At 40.0% G+C, this 24967-nt stretch overlaps 1 protein-coding gene across 10 annotated transcripts in view; it reads left to right on the plus strand.

Moving 5' to 3' along the window:
- Window positions 1-24588, plus strand: part of LOC114570634 (disabled homolog 2-interacting protein) — a 176294-nt gene extending 151706 nt beyond the window's left edge. For all 10 annotated transcript variants that reach the window (XM_028601014.1, XM_028601015.1, XM_028601016.1 and 7 more), the window contains 10 exons: window positions 1529-1673; window positions 3638-3782; window positions 5913-6149; window positions 6315-6516; window positions 7287-7474; window positions 9482-10373; window positions 12623-12760; window positions 18176-18378; window positions 18458-18545; window positions 20525-24588. In XM_028601014.1, the coding sequence (XP_028456815.1) occupies window positions 1529-1673; window positions 3638-3782; window positions 5913-6149; window positions 6315-6516; window positions 7287-7474; window positions 9482-10373; window positions 12623-12760; window positions 18176-18378; window positions 18458-18545; window positions 20525-20692 (2406 nt within the window). In that variant the 3' untranslated portion in view covers window positions 20693-24588. The remainder of the gene's footprint in view (window positions 1-1528; window positions 1674-3637; window positions 3783-5912; window positions 6150-6314; window positions 6517-7286; window positions 7475-9481; window positions 10374-12622; window positions 12761-18175; window positions 18379-18457; window positions 18546-20524) is intronic.
- Window positions 24589-24967: the final 379 nt, after the last annotated feature.

Here is a 24967-nt window from a genome sequence, read left to right on the forward strand (position 1 = left end):
GATGGCTCCATTTCCATGTCTCCCTTTCAGACTTCCATGTCTCCCTTTCAGACCCTTATGTCTGTCTCCACCTGTTATTTTTCTTCACCTGATGAATGCCATATAGCCCTTATGGAGATCACTCTTAAACAAGACACTATACAAATAAATAAGAGCATTCAATCAAAAATATTTCACACTGGCAATTAAAAAGAAAGATAAAAACACATTTTACATTTGACATCTGTTTTACAGTGATCATACCTTTGATAGAAACTTGGCTATAATGTCCATGCACATCTTGTCAGTTGCCTTTATGATTTGCTCCTCTCCATTTGTATGGGTGGGAAACAGAGACAATGCGGGTGTCAAAATCACCCTTTGAGCATTTGAATTAACCGTGAAGAAAACGCTTGCTGCTATTATATGAAAATTTGAGTCCTGTCACTATTTTTTGTCTGTTCAGTGGTAAACATGTTTTGTTTTTTTCCGCATACTGAGTTTCAGCTGTGGGATATGTCAAATTCAAAAGATAATATGAATAGAGTCATTTTGTTTCCCTCTGTTTATTATAATTTCAGAAGTACACTTTGTTCACATTCACTGGTCATAAAAACATGATTTGAAAACCTGTCACAACATAGCTTTGTAGTTAATTGAGAGACAATTTATTCCATTTTGCACACTGTGTCATAGTATAGAAGGTGAGTTTGTGAGCCACACTGCTAACCTTTATGAAGACAAGGATAGTCGCGGAAATAGTGGCAAGAATTTTTTAGTTAATATTGCTATTAAAGCAGCTATAACCAGTATTTTTGATATTAATGGATATAATGACTACATGTATGTGAAAGGAGTCGCTTCTAGTAACAGACCCACAGATAATTATCACAAGACTCTGTAGTTCCCCCAAATGGCCCCAAAAAAATAACATAAAAATGATTTGTCAGGAATCTCCTGTATGTTTTTGTTGGGTGGGGCTAAGTTGTGCTCATGAGCATTATTTAGCTCCACACTGTTATTTGGCTATGGCAGTTATGATGTACAATTGCAGTCCTTCTACATCAGCCCACTTTGAGACTAGTATGACCTAAAGAACCAGGCTCAGGCTTTACTTCAGTCTTTACAAATTGGCACATCAGAACCAAGGCTCATTAAAACTAATGCCGGCAGTGTCTGAAATGGGAAAACGTGGTAGTAATGTAGGATATCACAGGACAAACTGTGGAAGTGGATGACGTTGAGTCAGATGAAACCTTGAATCTGGTTTTTACATTATAACCCACTCATTTCTTTTTTTTACTTGTTTTATCTGCCAGCACCAACTCTCTCCTGGGGACACATTTCATTCAAATTAATTCCTATTTTACATATTTCCATCACTTTTATTTTCAAAATTGAAAAACTCTCACCTCCAATGCGAGATTCACGATAAATGGACAAACATCCTTAACTAATTCCTTAAGTGTGGATAATCACATACTGTATGTATGACTTGCAGTTATTAACCCTATGCTTGTCTTTTTTTTTTTTTTTTTCTTTCCTGCAGGACTTCCTCACAGACTTGATGATGTCAGAGGTGGATCGCTGCGGGGAGAACGAGCACCTCATCTTTAGAGAGAACACGCTAGCGACAAAGGCCATAGAGGAGTACCTCAAACTGGTGGGACAGAAGTACCTGCAGGACGCCCTCGGTGAGTGAAGCAGTGATGTGGGAGGGAGCGAAGGCAGAGGCTTGTTATCTGAGGAAAAAGCTGAAATAGTTAGAAAAGCTGCCTTGTGTCCGTACTGTTTGCATCCATTTGTTCATTTCTTCTGCTGCATGTTCCTGTTCATCTTTATGCTCTCTCCTGTCTTCACATTCACCTCGTAAATGTATTGAATTCACTCAAAAACATTTTAGTTGTTAAATTAGTTAGTTGCACTGCAGCATCCGTAGACTAAATGTAGTGGCTACAGTACAGTTTAGCAAAACACCAATGACATCAGAGAGATTAAATGCATTGGTCCTCTCCTCCCAAGAATCATTTTGACAGCGAGACAACTGAATCAACTCTCCTGTCATCTCAATTTTAGTTTCGGACGCTCATCGTGGACAACAGATTTCTAAACCACTTACAGGAACAGCTTTATAGAAAATGATTATGCTGTGACTGTTTGCCCCCCCACCCCCCCCCCCCCACACACACACACACACACACACACTTCTGCAATGTTAGTCCAAGGTTAGATCAAGTGTGTTTGTCCGTCTCTGTATGCACTGTGTGCTTTTCTCCCTCCCTGATTCAGAAATGTACACAGCAGCAGTTTAATCTACAAACGGCACACATCCTTCCTGGCACTCGTCACATCTTTCTCTGTGTGCTGCTCATTTTTATGAAATGCTAAACGTGTCATTTATGTCATTCTGTGTGTGTGTGTGTGTGTGTGTGTGTGTGTGTGTGTCTTTGGAACTAGAGGTACTGTCTTTTTTTCTTGCATGTCTCTCTCAGGGTTGATTCAGAGAAATATGGAGGGCTGGTAAATTATGCATCACCGTATTGGTGGATTTTTTTTTTTATTTTACGTGTGGCTATACTGAAACTGCGACTGGGGCAACACAAGGGCAGCCGTGGGCTACATTTATGGGCTGTTGACTCATTGAGATCGTAGCCTTTGGTCTGTCTTTCATCCCAATGCAGTGAACAAAAAAGGACATTGATGTCTTTGCCACTATTTTTGTGAGTGTAACCTTGTTTGTCTTACAAAGCGTGTTGTCACAGGTCTAAATTGAGAGTGATCTGTTTTGAAAAATAATTTTTTTAGTTCATGGTTCGGCCTACTAGAATCTCAAGGACGATATCAAACTCTATTCCCTGTAGCTTTGACATCATATTCTTCCTCTGTCCCAGCTCAGCTCAGCAGGACTTCAGATCACCAACGCAAACAAAAGAAGTACTACCTTTTCCCTGCTGTATTTGTCTTAAGGCGCTGACACACCAACCCGATTATCGGCCGTCGGACAGCGTGGCGAGGTCGGTGACCCGAGTCTGTTTGGTGTGTTCCGAGCAGCCGTCAGTCAGAGGAGCCGTCGGCGTTCATTTGGGCCGATTTGACTTGTTGGCATTCGGACTCAATGACCAATTACCGGAAATGACGAGCGGGATGAGCGTGACGAACGGCTCTCAAAATCTGATGAAAATCTTTTAAACTGACCTTTGTCGATCTGAAATGAAGATAGATTCCGCAACTGCACGGCCCATTTCTCGTTTAAAATGTTTTCAGAAACATGTTTCGGTGAACTATTTTCGTAAAATATGAGATTGTATTCCGAAGGAGCCACCATTATGGTCTGGCTTTGAAATTCGGGACAAGCCAGACCCACGTGACGCGTTCGTCATTTCCGGTTTTCATTTTTTGGGCGACAATACAGATTAGCACCGCCTGCTGTTATGGAGACGTATTACGTCTCGCGCATGCGCAGAATGCACGCTCAAGTCGGCGTCGCTTCGGTGCATTCCGAGGCACTTTTTGGAACGACGGGACCCGAATGATCAGTACCACTGCCTTGTCTGCCGAGGGTCGGCCGTCGGGTTGGTGTGTCAGATCCTTTACAGATTCATTAGGAAATGGATATATTCTACAATTTCTGACTTCTTGTTCGGTTTGTCTTTTTCAGGTGAGTTTATCAAGGCTTTGTATGAGTCAGATGAGAACTGTGAGGTGGATCCATCCAAGTGTTCCTCAGGTGACCTGCAGGAACACCAGAGTAACCTGAAGATGTGCTGTGAGCTGGCCTTCTGCAAAATCATCAACTCATACTGGTAAATACTGGAACACGGCTTTCATCTGTACTGTTCCAGACTAGGAGAGTGTACTGGCACAAACTTTACTTCTAATATCCAGACTTAATTAATATGTATTCTGCTTTATTACTCGTAATACAATACAAATGAGAAGAAATTATTCATAGCATCAAAATCTCTTGTTTCATGTATTGTCTCCTGGAAACAGACCTTAATCACAGTTAAATCAATGCCATTGAATACAAATATAAAGCATACGAGATGATACATATTAAAAACACAATTCACAAAATGTGTTACAGTGCGGATCACTGGCGGGCCGTGTATTTTACACCTGGGCCTTCAGTACTATCCTACAGCAATTAAACCACCTTCAAATAACATCACCATGACACTAGGGCATTATCGTGTGGAATAAAGTGATTTAACACAAGAGACATAAATTGTGTAAAATTGAGATGCATAATAAACTTGGCCTACAATAACGTGTAGGGTGGCCTAAAACCTATACACATAAAAAAATGTATGGTGCTCTACAACATATAACATATTCTTTACATATTCATATATCATCATGTTTTAATGTCAAACATACATGTGGAAGTCACAGTGAATTCTTAAGCTTAACTGTATGTGTGGATGGTTACCATAGTGGCTACCCTACCTATCATCAGTATATGACGTTTTTTACGAATAGTCCGATTTATCTTTGCTAATATGTTGTATTCATGTTGACGTATAATTTTTAGACATTAAAATTTTATTTGGGGTGGCGACTTTCCAAAACGTATTAAACAATAATTTGGCCACCCCCCTGCATTGACTCTGAGGACACCTTAGGGGTCGTGGACACCCTCAAGAAATAATAGCTAGTAAAAATCGTTTTACTGGCCTGACAAATACTGACTTAGGTGGCTCCGGCCTGTCAAAGAATACACCCAACATGGCAAACTCGAAATTTGATTGGCTAAAGAATATGACAACTGACAACATTGTCCCTATTTGCCTAAACAGCAGAGGGATTCTCTCTCTCTCTCTCTCTCTCTCTCTCTCTCTCTCTCTCTCTCTCTCTCTCTCTCTATATATATATATATATATATATATATATATATATATATATATATATATATATATACAGTAAATCACCAAAAGCTATTTAAAAAAGTAGTTGTCAGTTTTAAAAGACATTTCTTGTTCAGAACTTGGATATGTGACTTTATAAAGCAACTCTGGAAATCAAAAATGCTCTTAACACCCAACTTCGGAGTAAAACTTTACTAAAAAACAAGAATAATGTATCAAGCATCTTACTCCTACTCAGAGCAAAGTGTAGGAATAACCTTTCAGAGCAGCTCTCCAGGCATCAAATGATTAATCACATGTACACTCCAATCAGAGACAAGGATTTCATTTAAAAAAAGATCTCAAACTTTTGTTTGTGTAAACCGCTTAAATGACTGCAGTATATATAGTTTATTTATAAGAAGCGATACAATTATGCTGAAATGGAAACAACATAAACCAAACTGGAGTTGCAAAGACATTCTGAGTAATGAGACTTTAGAACCACAAGATGTATGGAAAGTGATTGCAATCAAATCAGTAGCAGCTTCCTTCTTGCTGTTTGCACCCCTGACAAATGCAACAAAAAAAGAAGAAGGAAAAAGCTGTGTGACATCCTATCAAAGGTTCAAATCAGATGCAAATAATATGCTCAAACTACGCTGATCGCTTCAGCAAATGTGTTGTGATTCATCATGACCAGTTTGTTTTTTACAATCACTCCCCAAACGTCTCAGAAGGTATGTGCTCACCTCTGTTTCTGTACTACGGTCCTCTAGAACATATTCCTGACCAACATGAGAGACTTCTGGAGCTCTCTTAAATTTAACAGCATTTTTTTTACGTTACGTTCGGGAGTAGGAATGAAAGTTAAGAATCTGGGAAATGGGAATATATACAAGGAGAACAGGGAATATGCCAAAAACAGACTTCCATGAGCCACCTTTGTATACTTCAAGCTAAGAAATCCTTCAAACATTTTAGTGTCTACTCCCTCCATTTCACACGCTGAGGTTTGATGACGTAAAGAGGCATTTTGGTCCTCTCTTAAAAAACAACTTCTGTCCTGTCTCTTTTTCTCCACAGTGTGTTTCCACGAGAACTGAAGGAGGTCTTTGCGTCATGGCGACAGGAATGCAGCAACCGGGGTCGACCGGACATCAGTGAGCGTTTGATCAGTGCGTCCTTGTTCCTGCGGTTTCTCTGTCCAGCCATCATGTCCCCCTCACTTTTCAATTTGATGCAGGAGTATCCAGATGACCGCACAGCACGCACACTCACGCTCATCGCTAAAGTCACCCAAAACCTGGCAAACTTCACCAAGTGAGTGGGTTGTTGTTTTTGTGGTGTGTTTAGATAATGGGACCACATAACTCTTTTCTAGCTTTTCAGTGGAGAATTGTGGAATTAAAAAAAAACAAACAAGAAATAACATTTCTGCATTACTCTTTGTCCCCGTTTCCCTTTCCTGTCCCTGTTTGCTATCAGATTTGGTAACAAGGAAGAGTACATGTCATTCATGAACCAGTTCCTGGAGCACGAGTGGACCAATATGCAGCGCTTCCTGCTCGAAATCTCAAACCCAGAGACAATCTCCAACACGGCAGGCTTTGAGGGGTACATCGACCTCGGCAGGGAACTCTCCACCCTGCACTCCCTCCTCTCTGAGGTTGTGTCCCAGATGGACCAGGTACTGAAGATGGCATACTATTATTTAATATAATTTCAGCAAAGCCACCACCGTGCTTTGCAGGATACAATAATCAACGTTCTGTAGAAAACAATTCAAATTATTCTGAAAATTGTAATGTATGTGTTTCTATCAAAAGAATAATTATATATATATATATATATATATATATTTTTTTTTTATATATATATTTTTTTAATCTATTCTGTAGATTTCATAAAGGATTCAACTTTTACACAAGGTCCAAAGGTCTTTAATAAATTATCACAAGCTCGAGGATTCGATTCATGCTAAGACTACATTAGGATGTTTATCGTACATCAATCAATAATTCATTATTGCATTACATAAATGGTGCACAAGCGGAGAACACTGTAAAGCCTCAGAGGTTCGGTGAGGCATATTAATGGATTTACAAGGACATTTACATTAGCTCTGGTAGCAGATGGGAAGCTGGTAATAATTAGAGGGCAGATTTTTTTTTTTTTTTTTTTTTTTTTTTTTTTTTTGGGTAGAGCATCCAGCTCTCTGAAACAGTGTCTTTCAATAATTCAGGGACTCACAGTGAGTCTGGTTGAGTCCATCAGACTGGCCGGCCTAATTCATTTTGCAGTATGTTGTCTGAATAAGAAAGTTGATTGCATTGAAAATATGTAAATATCAAATTCAGCGTAACAGCACGGAAATGAAATCCAAGTAATGCCCTAACTAAAGTGGTCCAGAGTAAGATTTGATTGGCTTCAAACTTAATGGTGTCTCTTTCTTCCCAGAGTGCAGCCTCCAAGCTTGGTCCTCTGCCCAGGATCCTGCGGGAGGTGAACACAGCTCTGTCTAACCCGTCCTGTGTCCAGATGACACCCGGACAGTCCTCAGAGCATATGGGCTCGCCTCCCGCTGAGGCAAGATGCAGCATCTCCACCGGCCTGCAGAAGATGGTCATAGACAATGATCTTTCAGGGTAAGAAATATTTAAGATCTCATCTAGAACACACACACACACGCACACGTATTAATGTATGCAGATGACTGTATTGTATTGTTATTTTTGAATCATGAATAAAAGATTGCAACATAATTAGATGCCGTGTGCGAAATATGGTGGGACCTCCTAATTAACATCTAGGATCACAAATATACTTCAGATTTAAATGTTCTGGGGGTCTCAAAGATTGAGCGTATTATTTTCTATTTATCTATATTGAAAATTGCAATTGCATGTGGAAGTGTTCGAGTGAGCAGCACAGAAAAGACAACTGACAGTGAACAGGCAGCTATTGTATATTGGTGCTGCAGCTGCTGGCGTGTTGTGCAAACCCTAAATATAGGATAATTAATACATGTGGTTCTGCTCCTCTGCATATTTAAAAAACTTTATTAGAGTCTTTGAAATGCAATATATATAAATGACTCCATGTAAAAAATATCAGTACTTATTGAACCAGTGTTTAAAAAAAAAAGTCCTTAAACAGTCCTTATATTACTAAACCAACAAAAAAATGGGTGGCTTCTTGCAACCTTTGGAACAGCTCACCAGTTTGTAGAAGGTCAGTTACCAATAAATCCCAGCGCCTGTTGAAAACTCGGAGGGCGCTTTGCCTCCGCCAAAGATTGTGTTCTCAAACTACCGGCTCTGCTGAGTGTTAATGTTTGTCAGCCGAGGCCACGACACAGGGAGAGTGTCACCCCCGCTTGTTTACGTCAGCCAGACGAAACCTCGTTTACTCTCCTGCGGATGAATACACACTCTGACAGCACCTTATCTCGCTTATCTCCTGTCCTCTTACTCCCTGGCAGAACAATGGCAAGGTGATACTTAGAAAGATTAACATGAAGGCACAGGCACCCACAGGAGGAGAGATGAATGAGTAAAAGCCAGACATAAACGCCAGTAAACACAACACCAGAACACAGGCAGGCAGATGAGATCATATTGTACATAACAGGAAGCGAGTCCGACGGCCGGTATCGTTATGGTAATCAGGGGCCCAGGATTAATAGAACTAATTAAATGTTGCCCCTATATGACCTGCTGTCAGAGCCTATATCACAGTATATGTTTTCTCGTATATTGATGTACGTGTGTTTCTGTGCGTGGTGTATCCTCATCAGCAAGCTGTGAGACTGAAACAGCGTTCGAATAAGCTCACGATTCTCACCTAATTGCTTCTCATCCCCCAACTAGTGACATGAACAAAAAAGTAGTGGGAGCAAGAAAAGGAGACAGTGCCAAGATTGAGAGAGGGAAGAAATTGAGCAGAATGAAGAGGAAAGAGAAAGAAGTTAGGAGGGGAGGGTAATGGAACAGAGGGAGAAGGACACAGAAAGAGGGAGGAGATGAGCGTGATGTGAATAATAGAGATTATTGGAAGATAAATCACGTCTGTCAAGGTAATCTTCTTCTGGCAATAAAGCCTCCATCTGCCAGCTGAAGGAAAGGAAGAAAGGGAAGGTGGGGGGACGAGGGACAAAGAAAACGAGTGCAGAGGCCACACATTTTCAAAAACTGACCTTAGGACTTTATTTCGACTTCTACTGTTACAATAGCTAAGCATTTTAGCTTAATGCTAATCTACTGTTTAGGTTTGCTGTTTGTCTGTAATGACCAGTATCTTATGATGGCTGATGTTAGCAAATTTAGCTTTTTGGGGCACATTATTGATTCAGTTTTCTGACTTTATGACTCGTATTAATTGTTAATTGTATTTTTAAATTCTGATTACTGATCTTATTACATATTTTGTGTAATATGTTGCTACACATTGCTGCCTATTAATCTCAAAGAAGCTTTCTGCACAACAATTTGGTTATGCATTAACATTTAAATACAGGGAAAACTACAGAATTATATTTTACCTTTTTTTGTGAGTCCACAGCTCACGGTTATCACTTGTGACTGATCTTAATTGGCCGAGGTTTTGCAAATTGCACACCAGATTGACTTTATTTTTTGGTCTGTCTCTTTCAGATTAGTTGACTTCACCAGGTTACCTTCCCCTACCCCAGAAAATAAGGACCTATTCTTTGTGACAAGGAGCTCAGGGATCCAGCCTTCCCCAGCACGCAGTTCAAGCTACTCTGAGACCAATGAACCTGACCTGGGCATGGCCAATGGCAGCAAGAGTCTGTCCATGGTGGACCTCCAGGACCCCCGCAGTCTGGAAGGTGGCCCAGGTCCCAGCGCCTCAGATGCCCTGGGTGAAGGCCTAACCTCCGGGGGAGGCTGGTCAGCCAGAGTCCCACAGGGCAACATCCCAGGAGGTCCCACTCTGAGGAGGCTAGGCCAGAACCCCACCACCCTGACCACAGAAAGCACCCCAGGCCGACCCGCCCAGCTACTAGCCCCCCTCTCCTTCCAGAACCCAGTCTACCAGATGGCGGCCTGCCTGCCTGTGTCCCCTCGCGGAATGACTGACTCAGGCTCAGAGTGCCACAGTTCTGTCAGTTCCCATAGCAACAACGAAGACGGACCAGCAGGAGGGAAGCATGCCTTCCTGAACCACGGTGGAGGTGGAGGAGGAGGTGGAGGTGGTGGGAGCAGTGGGGATGAGTACACCAGGCGTTCGGGGGAGTTCAACCGCCGACAGCTGTCCCTCACAGAAACACAGCACCAGCCCACCGTCCCCAGACAGAACAGTGCGGGCCCGCAGCGGAGGATAGACCAACCTCCGCCTCAGAGCATTACTCGGGGCCGCACCCCCCCGAATCTGCTCAACAGTGGACCGTACCCCCGGCCCTCATCTGGCAACATGATGACATCTTCACCCGACTGGCCTGGCAGCGGAGCACGTCTACGACAGCAGTCCTCTTCCTCCAAAGGGGACAGTCCTGAGACCAAGCAGAGGGCTCAGCACAAACAGGTATGGGACCGGCTCTGCAGCGTACACATACAGTACAATAATTGAGGATGATATTCATTAGGCTGTTATTCAAGACCAACTATAGCTGTCTCTGTCTATGTAATCACCTGAAATTACAGTCATGGAAAAAAAATTTGCCTATAATAAAACGCCCATTTGTCTCATAGCATGTTGAAAAAGGCTGTGTGGGGACACAGACACTCACATTGTGCCCTTATGAACTATAGTCATTGTGCATGTAATAACAGTAATTTGCATACAGGCAGCTCATCACTATGCCACTGTTTTACTGGTCAAGTTTAATGGGCTGAGAATGAGGGTGGTGGAAGCACAATTATCATCTTATTAACTAGCGATATATATGCGCTCACACATGCTCACAAGGCAACAGAAAACCGACCTCATGAATGCAGAAACAGATATAGGATATTACTGGATTGGTGCATTGATAGAGTATGTGTGTCAGTGTGTGCCGTCACAGTGGGAGGTTTCCGTTTCTTCAATGCCTTCGCTGGTAAGTCTATGTTCAATATTGGCAGGTCAGAACTATAGGCCGTAATTTAAAACACTGGTCAATGGTTGCCCTTGGTAACTGGCTGAAGGGTAGGGCATTTGCATATTAACCATAATGATCTGCTCTCTTCTCTATGGAATATTCTGCAGGATTGACTGATGGCTCCAAATTTGCATGTTACTGGAATTCAGCACACACGTTAATTGTCAGGGGTTGAAGCAGCAAACTTAAGTCCAGAACCTTAAAGCCACTATGTGTACATTATTTGTGTTTTTTTTCATTGTAGTATCTTTTAAATGTCGGTCCCTCCGTTGCTCTGGTCCAGAATGAAATATCTCAACAACTATTGGATGTATTGCCATGAAATTATATACATGAATGGTCCCCAGAGAATGAATCTTTTGTGATCCAGTGACCTTTTCTTCTAGCGCCACCATCAGGTCAAATTCTTCACTGGTCCAGTGAAATATCTCAGCATTTACTACGTGGATTGGTTAAAACTTTGTACAAACATTTATGGTTCCCAGATGATGAATCCTACTGACTTTGGTGATACCCTGACCTTTCCTCTTCTGCCACCATGAGGTTGATATTTGTGGTTTTGAGTGAAATGTCTTGACAGCTAATGGATGGATTGCCATGTAATCTGGTACAGACATTTGTGTTCCCTTCAGGGTGGACTTTCGGTGGTCTAGCTCCATCATCAGGACAAAATTGTGATTTGTCCGATACTTGGCTTCATGACCACATACATGCAAACTAATCACATTCCCATCAGCCTCAAGTATACTTTGTGATTACTGCTAATTAGCTAATGTTAGCATGCTACATGCTAAACTAACACAGTAAAAATGGTAAACATTGGTAAACACGCGCCTGTTTTTTTGATACTACTGGGGGATGCCAAAGTCTGAAATATTTAAATGCTGCATAGTGGCTTTAAGTTGCTTCAAATTTCAAGTTCAATTGCATGTGCAAAAAAGATAAAATAATGAATTTTTTTTATATAAAAAAACCAGCTGGATCTTAATGTATGCAGTTATATCTTAATTCAATCTGTTTGAATTCAAATTAACTTTTTCTAACAGTTTCTCAATGATTAGGGTACTAGTTAAGTTATGATACATTTTATCTGTAGAATGACACAAAAAAAAAAAAAAGTGATTGTTTCCGTTTGTAGTTATTCAGAATCTGATATTTCAGCCTTTACAAAAGCTAATGCTAATGAAAGTGCTGGATTAAAAAAAAAAAAAAACCTTCCTACGTTTCCTCTCATGTACTGAAACAGTCCACGGCCACCTTCTCTACTCCTCTGTACATCAGATGACTGGCAGATAGAAACAAACACACCTTAACTGATAGTATCTGCCTCCAGGCTCATTTCATTTCTCTCATTTAGTCTTACTGTATTTACCTTCCTTGCTGCTAGTATGAGACTGTAGGCGGACACACTCGCACGTGTTTAAGTCAGTGCTTCGAGGTGTGTGCTCCAGTGTATGCGTGAGCTTGAAGACAGAGGTGTGTATCCATTCCACCTGCTGCTTTCAGTCCGGTTGATTTGGTGCATTTCAAGCTTATTTCTGTTGTTTCTGTGCTGTTATTGCAACCTGCCCCCTTCCCCTCCCTGTCACTTGCACTCGGCTCATGTGTGTGTGTGTGTGTGTGTGTGTGTGTGTGTGTGTGTGTGTGTGTGTGTGTGTGTGTGTGTGTGTGTGTGTGTGTGTGTGTTCACTAGGCCCCCTCCCCAGTGAACCCTAGTGCGCTGGACCGCACAGCAGCCTGGCTATTGAATATGAATGTGCAGTATTTAGACCATGAGGGGATGGAGCCCGAGTCACTGAGAAACAGAGAGGATCTGACTCAGGTGGAGAAGGTAACTTGCCTCCTCATCCAAACTTTGACCTTTGCCAACCCCCCTCCCTTTCACAATCCACCTCAACCTTTCTGCCCTAATACTCCCACTTAACTATCCTTCCTTTCTTTACCCCTCATTAGTTCCCGCATACCCCCTCCTCCTTAAAACACCCTTTTTCCACTTAATTGTCTGCTGGATTTATTCCAACTCCCTTTCCTCTAAACCTGAGGTCTCGTAGACATACCCAAATTGTCACTTAAAGTCATAATATGCGCATTTATTAAATAAAATTGAGGTAAATAGGACATATTGTGCGTCTGTCTGGCTCTGCATGTGACCCCATAATACCTCAATCTCCTATTTTCTCGAAATTGGCTTTTCAGTTCGAGGATGCTTTATTGCCTTTTTCACAGCCAACAGAGTGAGCTCGGTTTTGGCTATCAACAGCAGGAAAGTCATAGCAATAATGGCAGAAGATAGTTATTAAAGTCAAAATAACTGTGAGGCTAAATATAGCAGGCAAGAATATCAGCATGTTTGTCAGCAGGAGCCAGTATTGAATATCAGGACAAGGATTATTTTCATTATCAATTAATCTGCTAAAATTATTTTCTCGATATACCTATGTCTATATCAGAATATAGTTTTTAAAAATACCTGTTATTCTCCCCAACAGCCCAAGGAGATGTATTCAGATCACTTGTGTTATTTGACCAACAGTCCAAAACCCAAATAATTCCAGTTTACTATCATATATGACATGAAAAGCATCAAATTCTCACATTTGAGTAGCTGGAATGTTTGGCGTTTTTACCTGAAAAATAACTAAAACAATTAGTAATAATTACAGCTGTCAATCAATTCATCTTCTAGTCACTGGATTTGAACAACTTAGCTAACAATACACTTCCTGTATTGTATCTGTTATATAAATGAAGAATAACTTGTAATATAATACATTGTGCAGTGATACTTCATCAATGTAAAATACTGTTAGTTTTAACCTTCCTACCTTATTTATAAATGTCCCTCCACCTTGAATAACTCCACACACCCTCACAACTTTCCCCCATCTTTCTTAGCATTTTTGGAATGAACTTAAAAGCCCAAAGCAGGGGTGTGTGTGTATGTGTGTGTGTGTATGCACATGCAGTACATCCACACAGACATGTTAAGCTTGTGTGCGCTTGCATCTATGTGAGAGATGGAGACAGAAAGAGGCTTTCTGCTGCTTCCACTGCCTATGTTCCTGCTTTTCTTCTCAGCAACCTTTACAACTGTTCACCCTCTGCTTCGCTTCCATGGTCCCCCATTTTTATTTATTTTTTTCCATCCATAATGAATACAAACCTGTCATCCTAACATAGCTCATACTTTATGGAAGCCAGCAGCCCAGGCAGGGAGAGCAACCAAAGAAGGCAATAACTTCAGTCTTAACAAAGAAGCCGCAGCCACCCTAAAATAGCAGAGCAGCAACATGAGAAGGATCGGAAAACAGTACATCTTCCACAGCAGCTTAGACGCAGGCTGCAGCTAATGGTCTGTACAGTCTTAACAAAACAGGCCCACAGTTGCCATTTTAAGCTTTCACATCCATTTACATATACTGTATGTATTCAGTGATGTGTAACAAATTAGGGAATGCATTTGTCTTGTTAGGTGGAGTAGACTTAAAAATAGAAATTCTAATAAATTAAATTATTTGCTCATTTAGATGAACACAAGTAAGTGCAATAATAACATACTTTCCTTTTTTTTAAATTAAAAAACAAATGCTATTTGACATTTAATTTCCCAGTTGAATACCATTGAATATGTATAAGAGCAAGCATAGCAAATGTGAAACACAGGAAGGTTGAATTTCTGTGCCGTGCATTTCTTTTTATCTTGATGTCGGATTCTGCATGAAGTTGAGGATGAATGTTTCAGTCTTTAGGAAGGATGTGAGGTTTTTTTTCTTTATTGCCAGATTACACAAAATGTGCAACTGCATAAAAAAAAGGAAACCGAAACCGAAAATCAAATAGAAATGTATAACTGTCATATACATCATTTTATATATTAAGAAAGAAAACTAAATTAAAAAGGGAACCAACAGTGCTAATGTCTTTTCCAAAAAGCAGACAAAAAATCATGAATTAAATACTTTAGCTGTATTACCGAAAATATGATTAATGACCCAACTTGTTGATTTCATCGATCATCTATGTAATAACCATATTATGACATTTCTATAATTCACCTAAGTTTAATTACCTTCTTTAATATTTAATTATGGGTCTCATCAGCAACATTTGGATTATTGATGTTTAATTCTTTAGCTTATTCACTCCATTTCCAAATTGTATTAACGGAGTATCCTTTTTTTAGATTGATTCATTTCCAGGGTCAGTCTAGGTGGTGTTAAACCAGAAGTACTACATTTTGGTTTAACTGCTTGTTTAATTTGCAATATTTGTGTGATTAAAATTTATATTTTTGAGGTGATAAATATGGCTATAAAATCTCCCTCCAGTATTTGGACTTTGTCGTTTCACAGGTTTGGCTTCTTCGTCCTTCTAGCTCCGAGTTCCATTTGGACTTTTAATTGTGTCCTGTGAAAGATGCGAGTTCAATGTTCTTATGGTTGCAAATACAGTCTACCTTGATCCTCATCAGGTGTAACACCAGGACAGCCGGTGCACAGATGCATCTGTTCAAACCACCTTTGTTTTCCAACTCTCTTTTGTCCTGTTCTGTGTTATCAATATTCAGATGTGTTAATTCTATTTGTTGTTCTAATGCACAAAATCAAAGAACAGTAGCAAATAAAAAACACATAATATACCGTCTGTTTTATAATCCGTTACAACCATCAAAGATTAAAATACAAAATACACAGACATTTATGGAAGGTCAGTGATGCAAACGCACAGGGTTTTATCTCAGCAAAACTTTTATTACACTAAAAATTGAAATGTAGTCAAAATATGCTATTAAACGTGTTAATGTTGGACTAAGATGTTTTCAATGCTGCAGTTAAATAAAGACAGAGAAGAGGGGAACATCTGATTAATACTGTGTATTTCTATTCCGACAGATTTCATTTCCTCCTTATATGTTTCAGATAGATGTAGAGGATGCAGGTACGAGAGAAGAGTGCAGGGCAGGGGTCTGCCATTAGTTAAACCATAGGCCAGTTTCTTTTTTCAGCATTGTTTATTGGGCTGCCAATGTTTGTGGAGTGGAAACAAACTTTATTTATTTCATGTAAGTATACATTTGAAATAGAAATGTAAGGGCTTCATTTCAGCACCATGCACTGCGCAGAACGAGACATAGTTTTCATGTTTTGCATGCCTCTCTTTATGCAGTATTAGCTGTTATGAGGTCATATTTTTGTAGGTTTTAAATTAGTTTGTATTTACATTATCTACAGTAAATCTTATAAGCACAGGTTTTAACGTAAACTATCTAAGTTGGAGAGCCAGATTTGTCCACCATTTGCCTACCACTGGTGGAGGGAAAGACATCAGGGGTACAGAGTAGATGTATTGTGCGTTTGAGAGAGAACAGTGCAGGACAAAGGCAGTTACAGATACAGTACATGTCATTAATTCTCAGGGGATCTAGTGACAAGAGCAGAGCGATATTAGAGACAGAGAGAGTAGTGGAGAAAAGGGCGGAGGAGCCGATAAGATAAATCTATTTGAGGTCACCATTCCTCCTGGAAGGAGCGGCATGATGGGAAAAATGTCCCAGTGGTGGGCAGGGGAGTGACATGGAAAAATAAGTTGAAGGTGACGAGGACAGATAAATGATCCCAGCAGCATCCTCGCAGTGTGTAATTGAATCTGCTCGTTCAGGGTGCTTTGATAGTTTGTCTTTCTCGGTGTTCTCTTTCAGTTATTGCTGAATAATGAGCTGGCTCATGTTCAGATATAATACAAAGATAAACTGTTCATTTTTATTTTTTTTTATTTAGTTTTGACAGTAATTTGTTGGTCTAAAAATGCCATTGATTGAATGATTGATACCTCAATTTTGATTTGTTTTAGGGAGTGAGTTACTCTCAGCTATAAGGAAGGAGACTTTTGACAAGGTTAATATCGTCAGCCAGAAAGACCAAGAAACATCAGTTAGGATGAAGCTTTACAAGATGTAGTATTTTCTTTAGCAACAACTGAAAAGACAAGGATTTAATCAAGTAAAGCAAACTGATTGTAATTAAGGCTAATGATCTGATTACACCTTTTAGTCATGCTAGCAGCGTGGCTTTAGGAATGTCAATGTCGGTCAGCTGGACTGGATTGCCATTACAATTTATTTACAGACATTCAGTCTGTCCTGGAATCCTACTGATCCTCTACTGGCACAAAAAAAGATTTCTGCGAAATTGCCATAAAATTTAACCCGGACATTCATGTACCTTTTGAGGATGAATCGTAATAGATTTGGCAATTGTTAAACTTTTCATCACATCAAAACCTAATTTGTCCTATACTTTGTTTTATGACCAAATTCCTGCAAAACTACTGACATTCCCGACAGCCTCAGCTGCACCTTGTATTAACTGCTAATTAGCAAATGTTAGCATGCTAAGACTGTAAAACATGCTAAACATCAGCACGTTAACATTGCGAGCACGCAGATGTTAGAATTTAGCTCAAAGTACCACTGTGCTTTAGTAAAGCCTCACAGAGCTGCTAGCGTGGCTGTAGACTCTTATTATACTCTTATAGACTATTATTGTTTCCGTGTCTGTAGTTTCACTCTCTCTGGTCATTCAGCGACACGCTGACTGATAACCGTATCCCTAACTGTTAGAGGAAATGTGTTTTTCTATCCAGAAGAGATTTGATTTCTCCATTAGTTTCTCTCCCCCCCCCTTGCCTGAAGAAAACTCTTTCAAAAGCCTCTCTCAGGTCCAGCGAGAGGTCAGGGAGAGATTTTCAGAGTTTATTTCACAGACTAGACTCCGACTTCACTGGTTGCATCCCTCCCTCCTCACCTACTCTTTGTCTTTATCCATCCTAAACTTCCTTTCTTTTCTTCCTCTCACTGTTTATTGCCAGTTTAACCTCTCAACAGGCCATTGGTTTCAGAGCTAAACCAGAGGTTTGACTGTTAGTAGGAGTGTCTGATTGGAAAGAAAAATGATAATTTGATTAAAAAGGAAGTTTTTTCTAGGGGCAGCTATACAGGTGCAGAATGGAAGAGCAATAATGAAAATGGCTTGGAAATGAACTATGTGATTCCCTGTGTGACAGAAATTATACTCTCTCAGGAACAACAGGACATAATCTCAGGCCTGATTGAGCGATTTCTCTTTTGTTTTTGTCGGCTATGGTAATGAAGAAGGGGACATTGCTGATAGGGTTGATGATGATGATCATGAGGATAATGGCAACAGCGATGATGAGAATCTCCTCATCTCTCTGCTTCTCTGTTCAGTACCAGCAGGAGATCGCAGTGCTGCAGGAGAAGCTGCGGGCGTCGGTGCAGAAGCTGGAAGAGTACGAGGCCCGTTTGAAGGGTCAGGACGAACAAGCCCAGAAGGTTCTGATGGAGTACCAGGCCCGGCTGGAGGAGTCGGAGGAGCGCCTGCGCAGACAGCAGGACGACAAGGACCTCCAGATGAAGGGGATCATCAGCAGGTAGGGAGAAGAAGACGCTGTCGAAATGCCACTTTGCGTTCTGTTCTTAAGATTTTAATTACGTTTGTCTTGTTTGCAGGTTAATGTCGGTGGAAGAGGAGCTAAAGAAGGATCATTCAGACATGCAGGCAGTGGTAGACTCTAAACAGAAAATCATCGACGCTCAGGTCAGTTTGATCTTTTTTTTTTTTCATGTTCATTTGCAAATGTGTGGCAGCACGTACATCTGTCTTTAATTTCAATGTTAGGTGGGTTCCTTTTACAAGCGCTTAGGTTGTTGTTTTTTTATCCCACCTGTGCATGTTATTATCGTATTGTATATTTCCTCCATTTATATTTTTTTGCACAAATAAAGAAATACAAATAAAAAATCTTTTCACATGTACAACACATTGACAGAAAATAGCTAGCACCCGCTGTGCTGGTTGCATATGGCTCTGTAGATACTTTGTGTCTGTGCGAGTCAAATTTGTATGTGCTGTCACTTGCGTCCTCTGCTTGAGGAAACAAAGGGTCACTGAAATACAAAGAGATGTTTAATTCATAGCCGTCTCAGCTCTGGCATTGACAAGCTTGAATGGCCGAGCAGAATTTCTCCCTCCCACTCGCTCTCTTATAAAACATACATTTACAAATTTCTTATCTAGTTTTCTGTCAACATGTCGCTCTTCTATAATCCATGTGGGTCTTATTCATATAGAACTGTTCAAAATCTGTCTTAGAAAACACAAAAGTGTTGCTTTACAGCTGCGAGGAATTCTGAATGTTGATTGTTGGGAATGTAATTATAAATTAAGCAGAAAATGATTGTGTGGGTATAACTGTTGCAAGAACGGATTACGCACTGCTGTAGTGTTAGTTACAGCTGTCTGTGGACACCATTTCTTGTATACGCTGGAAAACGTGTACATTATGTGCATGCAAACACAGACACACAGTTAAGCTCAAATGTGCCTCTTTGGAGATTAATGTCAAAGTGATTTTACAACTGAATTGGTGGGGGAAAAAAAAAAAAAAAACGATGCTGCAACATGGCATTTGCACAAACCCAGACACAGACTTCCATAGGTGATTAATCTCCTTCACGGCTGAAGTAATGAGACTTTGCATCTACAAACAAACACGCCACAGTAAGGCAATAAGTTGTCTCCCTCAGTAAACAGGCATAGAGAATGAAAATAAAAAAAATGTCATTATGAAGACAATGAAGGAAGTTTGCTTCTGTGGCTCAGCGCTGCCTACATTATATAATTAACTCAGTGAGCCTCATGCAAGAACTATTCATACAGAGAGATTCGTAAGTGCCACATAATTTGTTGCATTTTTCTCCCAATTAGAATCTTTTCTTGGGTACGAAAATGTATTAGTGGCCGAGACGTGTGGTACAAGTCATGTACAGATGTCTCCTGTAAAACACTTGTTCAACTTAAGAATCATATAATGCCTTCGTCTGAATTAATTTGGAGTTTAAATGTGTTACAGAAATCAATTAAATAAAAACTAAAACTGCATCATGGCGTGCCAATTTTTTCTTAGATTTAGCCATTAGTAGTTTGGTGTGAAATCTTACATTTACAATTCCGTAGAAATTCTTACAGTCTTAACAGCCTCAGGGCCTTTATTGAAGTTGCTGTCCAAGGAAACATCCTCCATTAAAGCACTCCATTAAAGAGCGTGATTTGGAATACGAAAGTGACGCTGCTAAATTTGTTCTTTTTTTTCTGCTGATTTCCGACCGTGGGACTTGAAGCTCTGCGGTGTAAAAATTCTTCTTTGTACTTTTTGGTAACATTTTTGTGAATGAAACTTGCCTGCAAATGAAGCAGAGAAGGTAGCCTTATATGGTGATTTGGGGGCGTTGATAATGCTAATAATGTATGCACACCTCCTTAAGAACAGGTGAGAAGTTCAGGTTTAAACAAGCAATTTACAACAAGTTTGTGCAATTAAAAAAGGTTCTGTAACTCCAACGTGTACAATCAAGCCTCACAGAAAAAAGTAAGAGAGATTTAGGATAAGAAAACAAATATGTTCTTGCATGAGGCTCTTGCATAACCTCCACCTGAGTAGGAACAGACCATTGTGGCTTGTCTGTAAATATAGATTCTGCAGTATGTTTTCTAACTGTATTCATGTGTGTGTGCAGGAGAAGCGCATAGCATCGTTGGATGCAGCCAACGCCCGTCTGATGAGCGCTTTGAGCCAGCTAAAGGAGCGCTACAGCATACAGACCCGCAACGGCATCTCCCCCACCAACCCCACCAAACTGCAGATTACTGAAAACGGAGAGTTCAGGAACAGCAGCAATTGCTAGACAGACTGGCATCTGCCCCCGAGTGCGTGTTGAGTGCCTGCGTGTGTACAGTTTATTCAGTGAGAGGACATCTACATGCATGCATGGCTGCATGCCTGTTTGAAAGACCGCGGCGGTTTGCGTGTGTTTTGAAACGCGGACAGAGTACTTTTGGAGGACATTTCAACTTTTTTTGGACACCAGTGCAGGAGTGAGGTCATCACTCTGAGGGGCCCAATTAGAAGAGGCGGGACTTCAGCGTAACAGACAGATCCCCCAAGAGAACAAGATCACCAGACAGCCTTCGTTACGAGGGTGACGGCCAGAGGAGGCGGGGCAGAGCTTGTAAATATGAAACTCAAAGCTGTCTATCAGACAGACACTTTGCCAGTGGATGTATGCAGTCGCTGGGGCAATTCAAGAGCCTGCCTATGCCTGGGACAAACCACTATATAACCACACACAGTGACAGCCGCCAGACACGGTCACCCTAGCAACCTTCCACTCCTCCTCTCTCTCCTTATTCTTCTCCCTCTTGACGACAACAAGAGGAAGAAGACAACAATAACACGCATTGAGAATGATCACGTTAGTTGTCTTGAGAAGATTTGTTTCTACTGCTTTATTTTAAAGTCATTGTTTATAAAGAACCAAATAGAAGCTCAAAAATAGATATTTTTAGTCCAAAATTATCTTTATGTCCCTTTTCACTCCTTGGGTGTGTTCCTGAGCGTCCCGATGAGCCCTGCTTCCCCCCACCCCCCTCCCCCTCCATCCCTATGTAGTGCACTTTGTGAGAAGCTATTGGTACATGAAACGCCTTAATTAAGGAACACACCTCAACTTTATCCCACAGCTCCCTTATTTCAGCAAAAAAAAATGCACAACTTATACTGTGGATTTGTAAAGGATACAAAAATAAAATTGTACACACATAAATGTATTATGAACGCTAAAGTAAATGAATTCTATGTAATACTATATTAATGAAATTTAATATAGATGTATGCATTTCTTTTCTTCTATAGAGTATACGCACATATCTATATTTGATAATCTCAAATATAAAAGCAGCCCTTTATTTAGGAGTGAAATCTAGTTTTATTTTCTTCTCTTATGATTAAAGACTGTAATGTGTAGCTTGCTTTAGAGCCCTGGAGGAGATCACATCGAGCAGTGATCAGCACCATTGCCTCAGTCACCCCTTCCAATCTCCATGATGCTTAACCCTTTACATACATTATGCACTACATTTGAGAGAAATGTCTGTACAATAGTTCTAACAGCTCTGGCGTAGCTTGCACATCTTGCACAGTCAAGTCAAGTGATCGGTTATTCTTCTGGTGCTTATCATTGCTCTTAAAGACATAGATCAATTAAACCCAGATTTAGATTTAGGTTTGAGGCATATGTGTGGTCTTCTCACTCTAGTAGCACAAGAGCTATTGAGCGACACGTGTTTAGACACGTCTCACTCATACTATACACTGGACTGGTGAGCCATTGTAATAATGGCCTCCTTAGTTACAACATTTTCTCTCTAACTGCTTTGTGGTAATGAAGTATGCTGCATCCAAACTGTGACTCTGTTAATCCAAGTGGCATCATCTCGCTCCTCTCTGTCTGTTTTTCTTACTCGCATCCACCCTCCCTCCATCCCTTGTTCTTCTGAATGTGAAGATGCTAACTCCCAGTTGGTCTTAACATTGGGTTAGGTCCTTCTAATATTTCCTCGCATTGCTGTCATTGCTCCATACCATTTCAGCATCTGTATTTTGTATATTTTTGTACTCATTCTTCTTAACCAGTAAACAGACTGTATACATCAAGTGTGAGGCTCTGCATGCTTCATCCTCGCTCTAGAGCCAATGGTAGCGTCAGTATCACCATTTGTTTTCTTTTGTTGCCAATTTGAAGGTGATGATGATGATGATGAATGCTTTGCCGCAGACATATACAGTAAATATATGATAACCGAGTGCATCAAAAGGCTGGACAGCCTGGGAACGTGTAAATAAAATGCTCACACTATTTTTACCTAATGTTAACAGAGCTTTTTGTAAATGTATCTTGTGCTCAAACTCTGCTGTATCAATATGGATATTGTAAATACCAAATAGCTCAGTCGGTCATCTGTCCTCATTTAGTAGAACTATACAATTAAATTAACCTTTCAGTGTTCTCCCTGTTAAAGCTATTGTTTTGTATTTAGAGTGTAATATCACTAGCCAAAAAATCTAAGTAGGAGTTTGTCTCTTGGGAAGTCGTGGAGGATGCCATACAATCCTGTATGTCTCATCAGTCTGGCTCTATGCACTTTTACATTCAGTGGTTGGTGTTAGTTATTAGCTTAATTCTTTTTAGCACAGCACCTGTTCCAGGTGTTTAAAAACGTGGCAAAGTTCAAAACCGAAGAAAGGGATTTTGGTATAGCTCATTCACAAACGGTTGTATTTATGTTTTTTTCCTTTTTGAATAGAAAGGAATAGCCTCAGACTGAAGATTCCTCTTGTCGCTAAATATCTGAGATATATGACTTTTCTCCTCAGCATATCTTAACAGGCATTCAGTCCTAAAACAATATTGGTGAACTGCAGAGATTAAAGCGAGGCTATGTTACTTTTAACAGAAGAAAGAATAAACTTTCAAATGAATAGCTGAATTCATTAGCAATAAAATGCACTATTGTTCCATTCAATACATTCAGAAGTTGCTTCTGCTAACTGAACAGCCTTACAGATAGCTACATGGTCTTTTTTTACCAGTAGCATTTGGGCGTAATGTTAGCTTAAATGTCCAAATTCAAGTAAATTTAAAGGCACTTTACTGATTCAGTTTGCTGACGTTATGACTCTTTCCGCATTTTAGCTAAATGCTAAACGGCACATGACTATTTAGCATTTACACTCGCTAAACACATAAAAATAGTGATGCTAACGTTACAGCCTACTTGGTCTGTTATGACAACTAGCTTTTGGTGGCTAAGGTTAACTAACATTAGCAAATTGTAGGTTAATACTTCTGTAAAAGCCACTTTACTGATTTTGTTTGCAGACTTTTGAATCGTGCAACTGTTACAACAGCTTAGCATTTTAGCTAAATGCTAAACAACATTTTAGCTAAATGGTGAACTACTGTTTAGCATTTACACCATGGCTGTATTAAGAGAAGATTTACGCTAGCTAAAGCTAAACAGTTGGAAATTGTGATTCTAACAGTACAGCCATAGAAATAGAATGCCTTACCCGGTCTGTAATAACAAGTAACTTTTGGAAGCTAAGGTGAGCTAACGTTAGCAAATTTAAATGCATTTTGCTGCATGATAATTGCTGCATTACAGATTGAGTCCACGGATCTTTGATTCTCTTAGCCTTTTAGCTTAATGTGAAGCTATTGTTTAGCTAAATTGTTAAGTGCCGTTTCACATTTAGTTAAAACAGGATTAGCATAACATAGTTTAGCAGTGGCGATTGTTAAGCAAAAATTACAGTCTTGCTTTAAACTGCAGTGTAGGCCTACAATAATAAAAGTCATGTATCAGTACATCTACCACAAGTAAAGAGGACACTCTTATGTTGGTTTCTAATTAGACTTCTCAGCTATTAGTTTGTCTATTCCATCCATGTTCCCACAGTTCTAACTTAAAGAGTCAGAAAACCATGAGCTCACTCTTGACATTTCATCCAATTCTACAAAAGATCAATCAAATATATAAAGCTATAAATAAAGTAAAATATGTTGTATGTTTTCTATTATCTTGTAGAAAATACTTTTGTAAGTATGTTGAAAGTATAAAGTATTTGCTGGATTCTGCTTCCTTTGACGACAGAGGAACTTGTGTTGACAAAATGTGGCTGTGCAATTTATGTACATTTGCAACTAGACCTATTAAAGTTTTATTTAGCTATTTTAAAATCTTTGTTCTCTGTGACGTTTTGTGTATGTAAAAATGTAAATTAAGCTTAATTTGAGTGCGTGCAAGAAGAATCACATGTTCATTAAATACTTAAGCAGGCCTAGATAAATGACAAGCAGCAAGAGAGACCATGTTTAGACTTGAGGTCCAAAGGGAGAGTGGAGTGCATTATGGAGGGATGTGACAGACTGGTTTGAGCAGTGCCTACTCCTCAGCAAGCCTGACCTACATACTGCCTGATTGTTATTCCCCACAGGAGAAAGCCTGATTTTGTAGCAAAATGTCTCAAGCTGTAGCTGTAAATTGAGCTGATTGTTATACGAAAATGCTCACACTTAGTTTTCAGTATAACTCCAGCCAGGAGGTATGCCGTAATAAAG

The sequence above is a fragment of the Perca flavescens genome, chromosome 16 (genome assembly GCF_004354835.1).
Source record: "Perca flavescens isolate YP-PL-M2 chromosome 16, PFLA_1.0, whole genome shotgun sequence".
NCBI classification, from domain to species: Eukaryota; Metazoa; Chordata; class Actinopteri; order Perciformes; family Percidae; genus Perca; species Perca flavescens.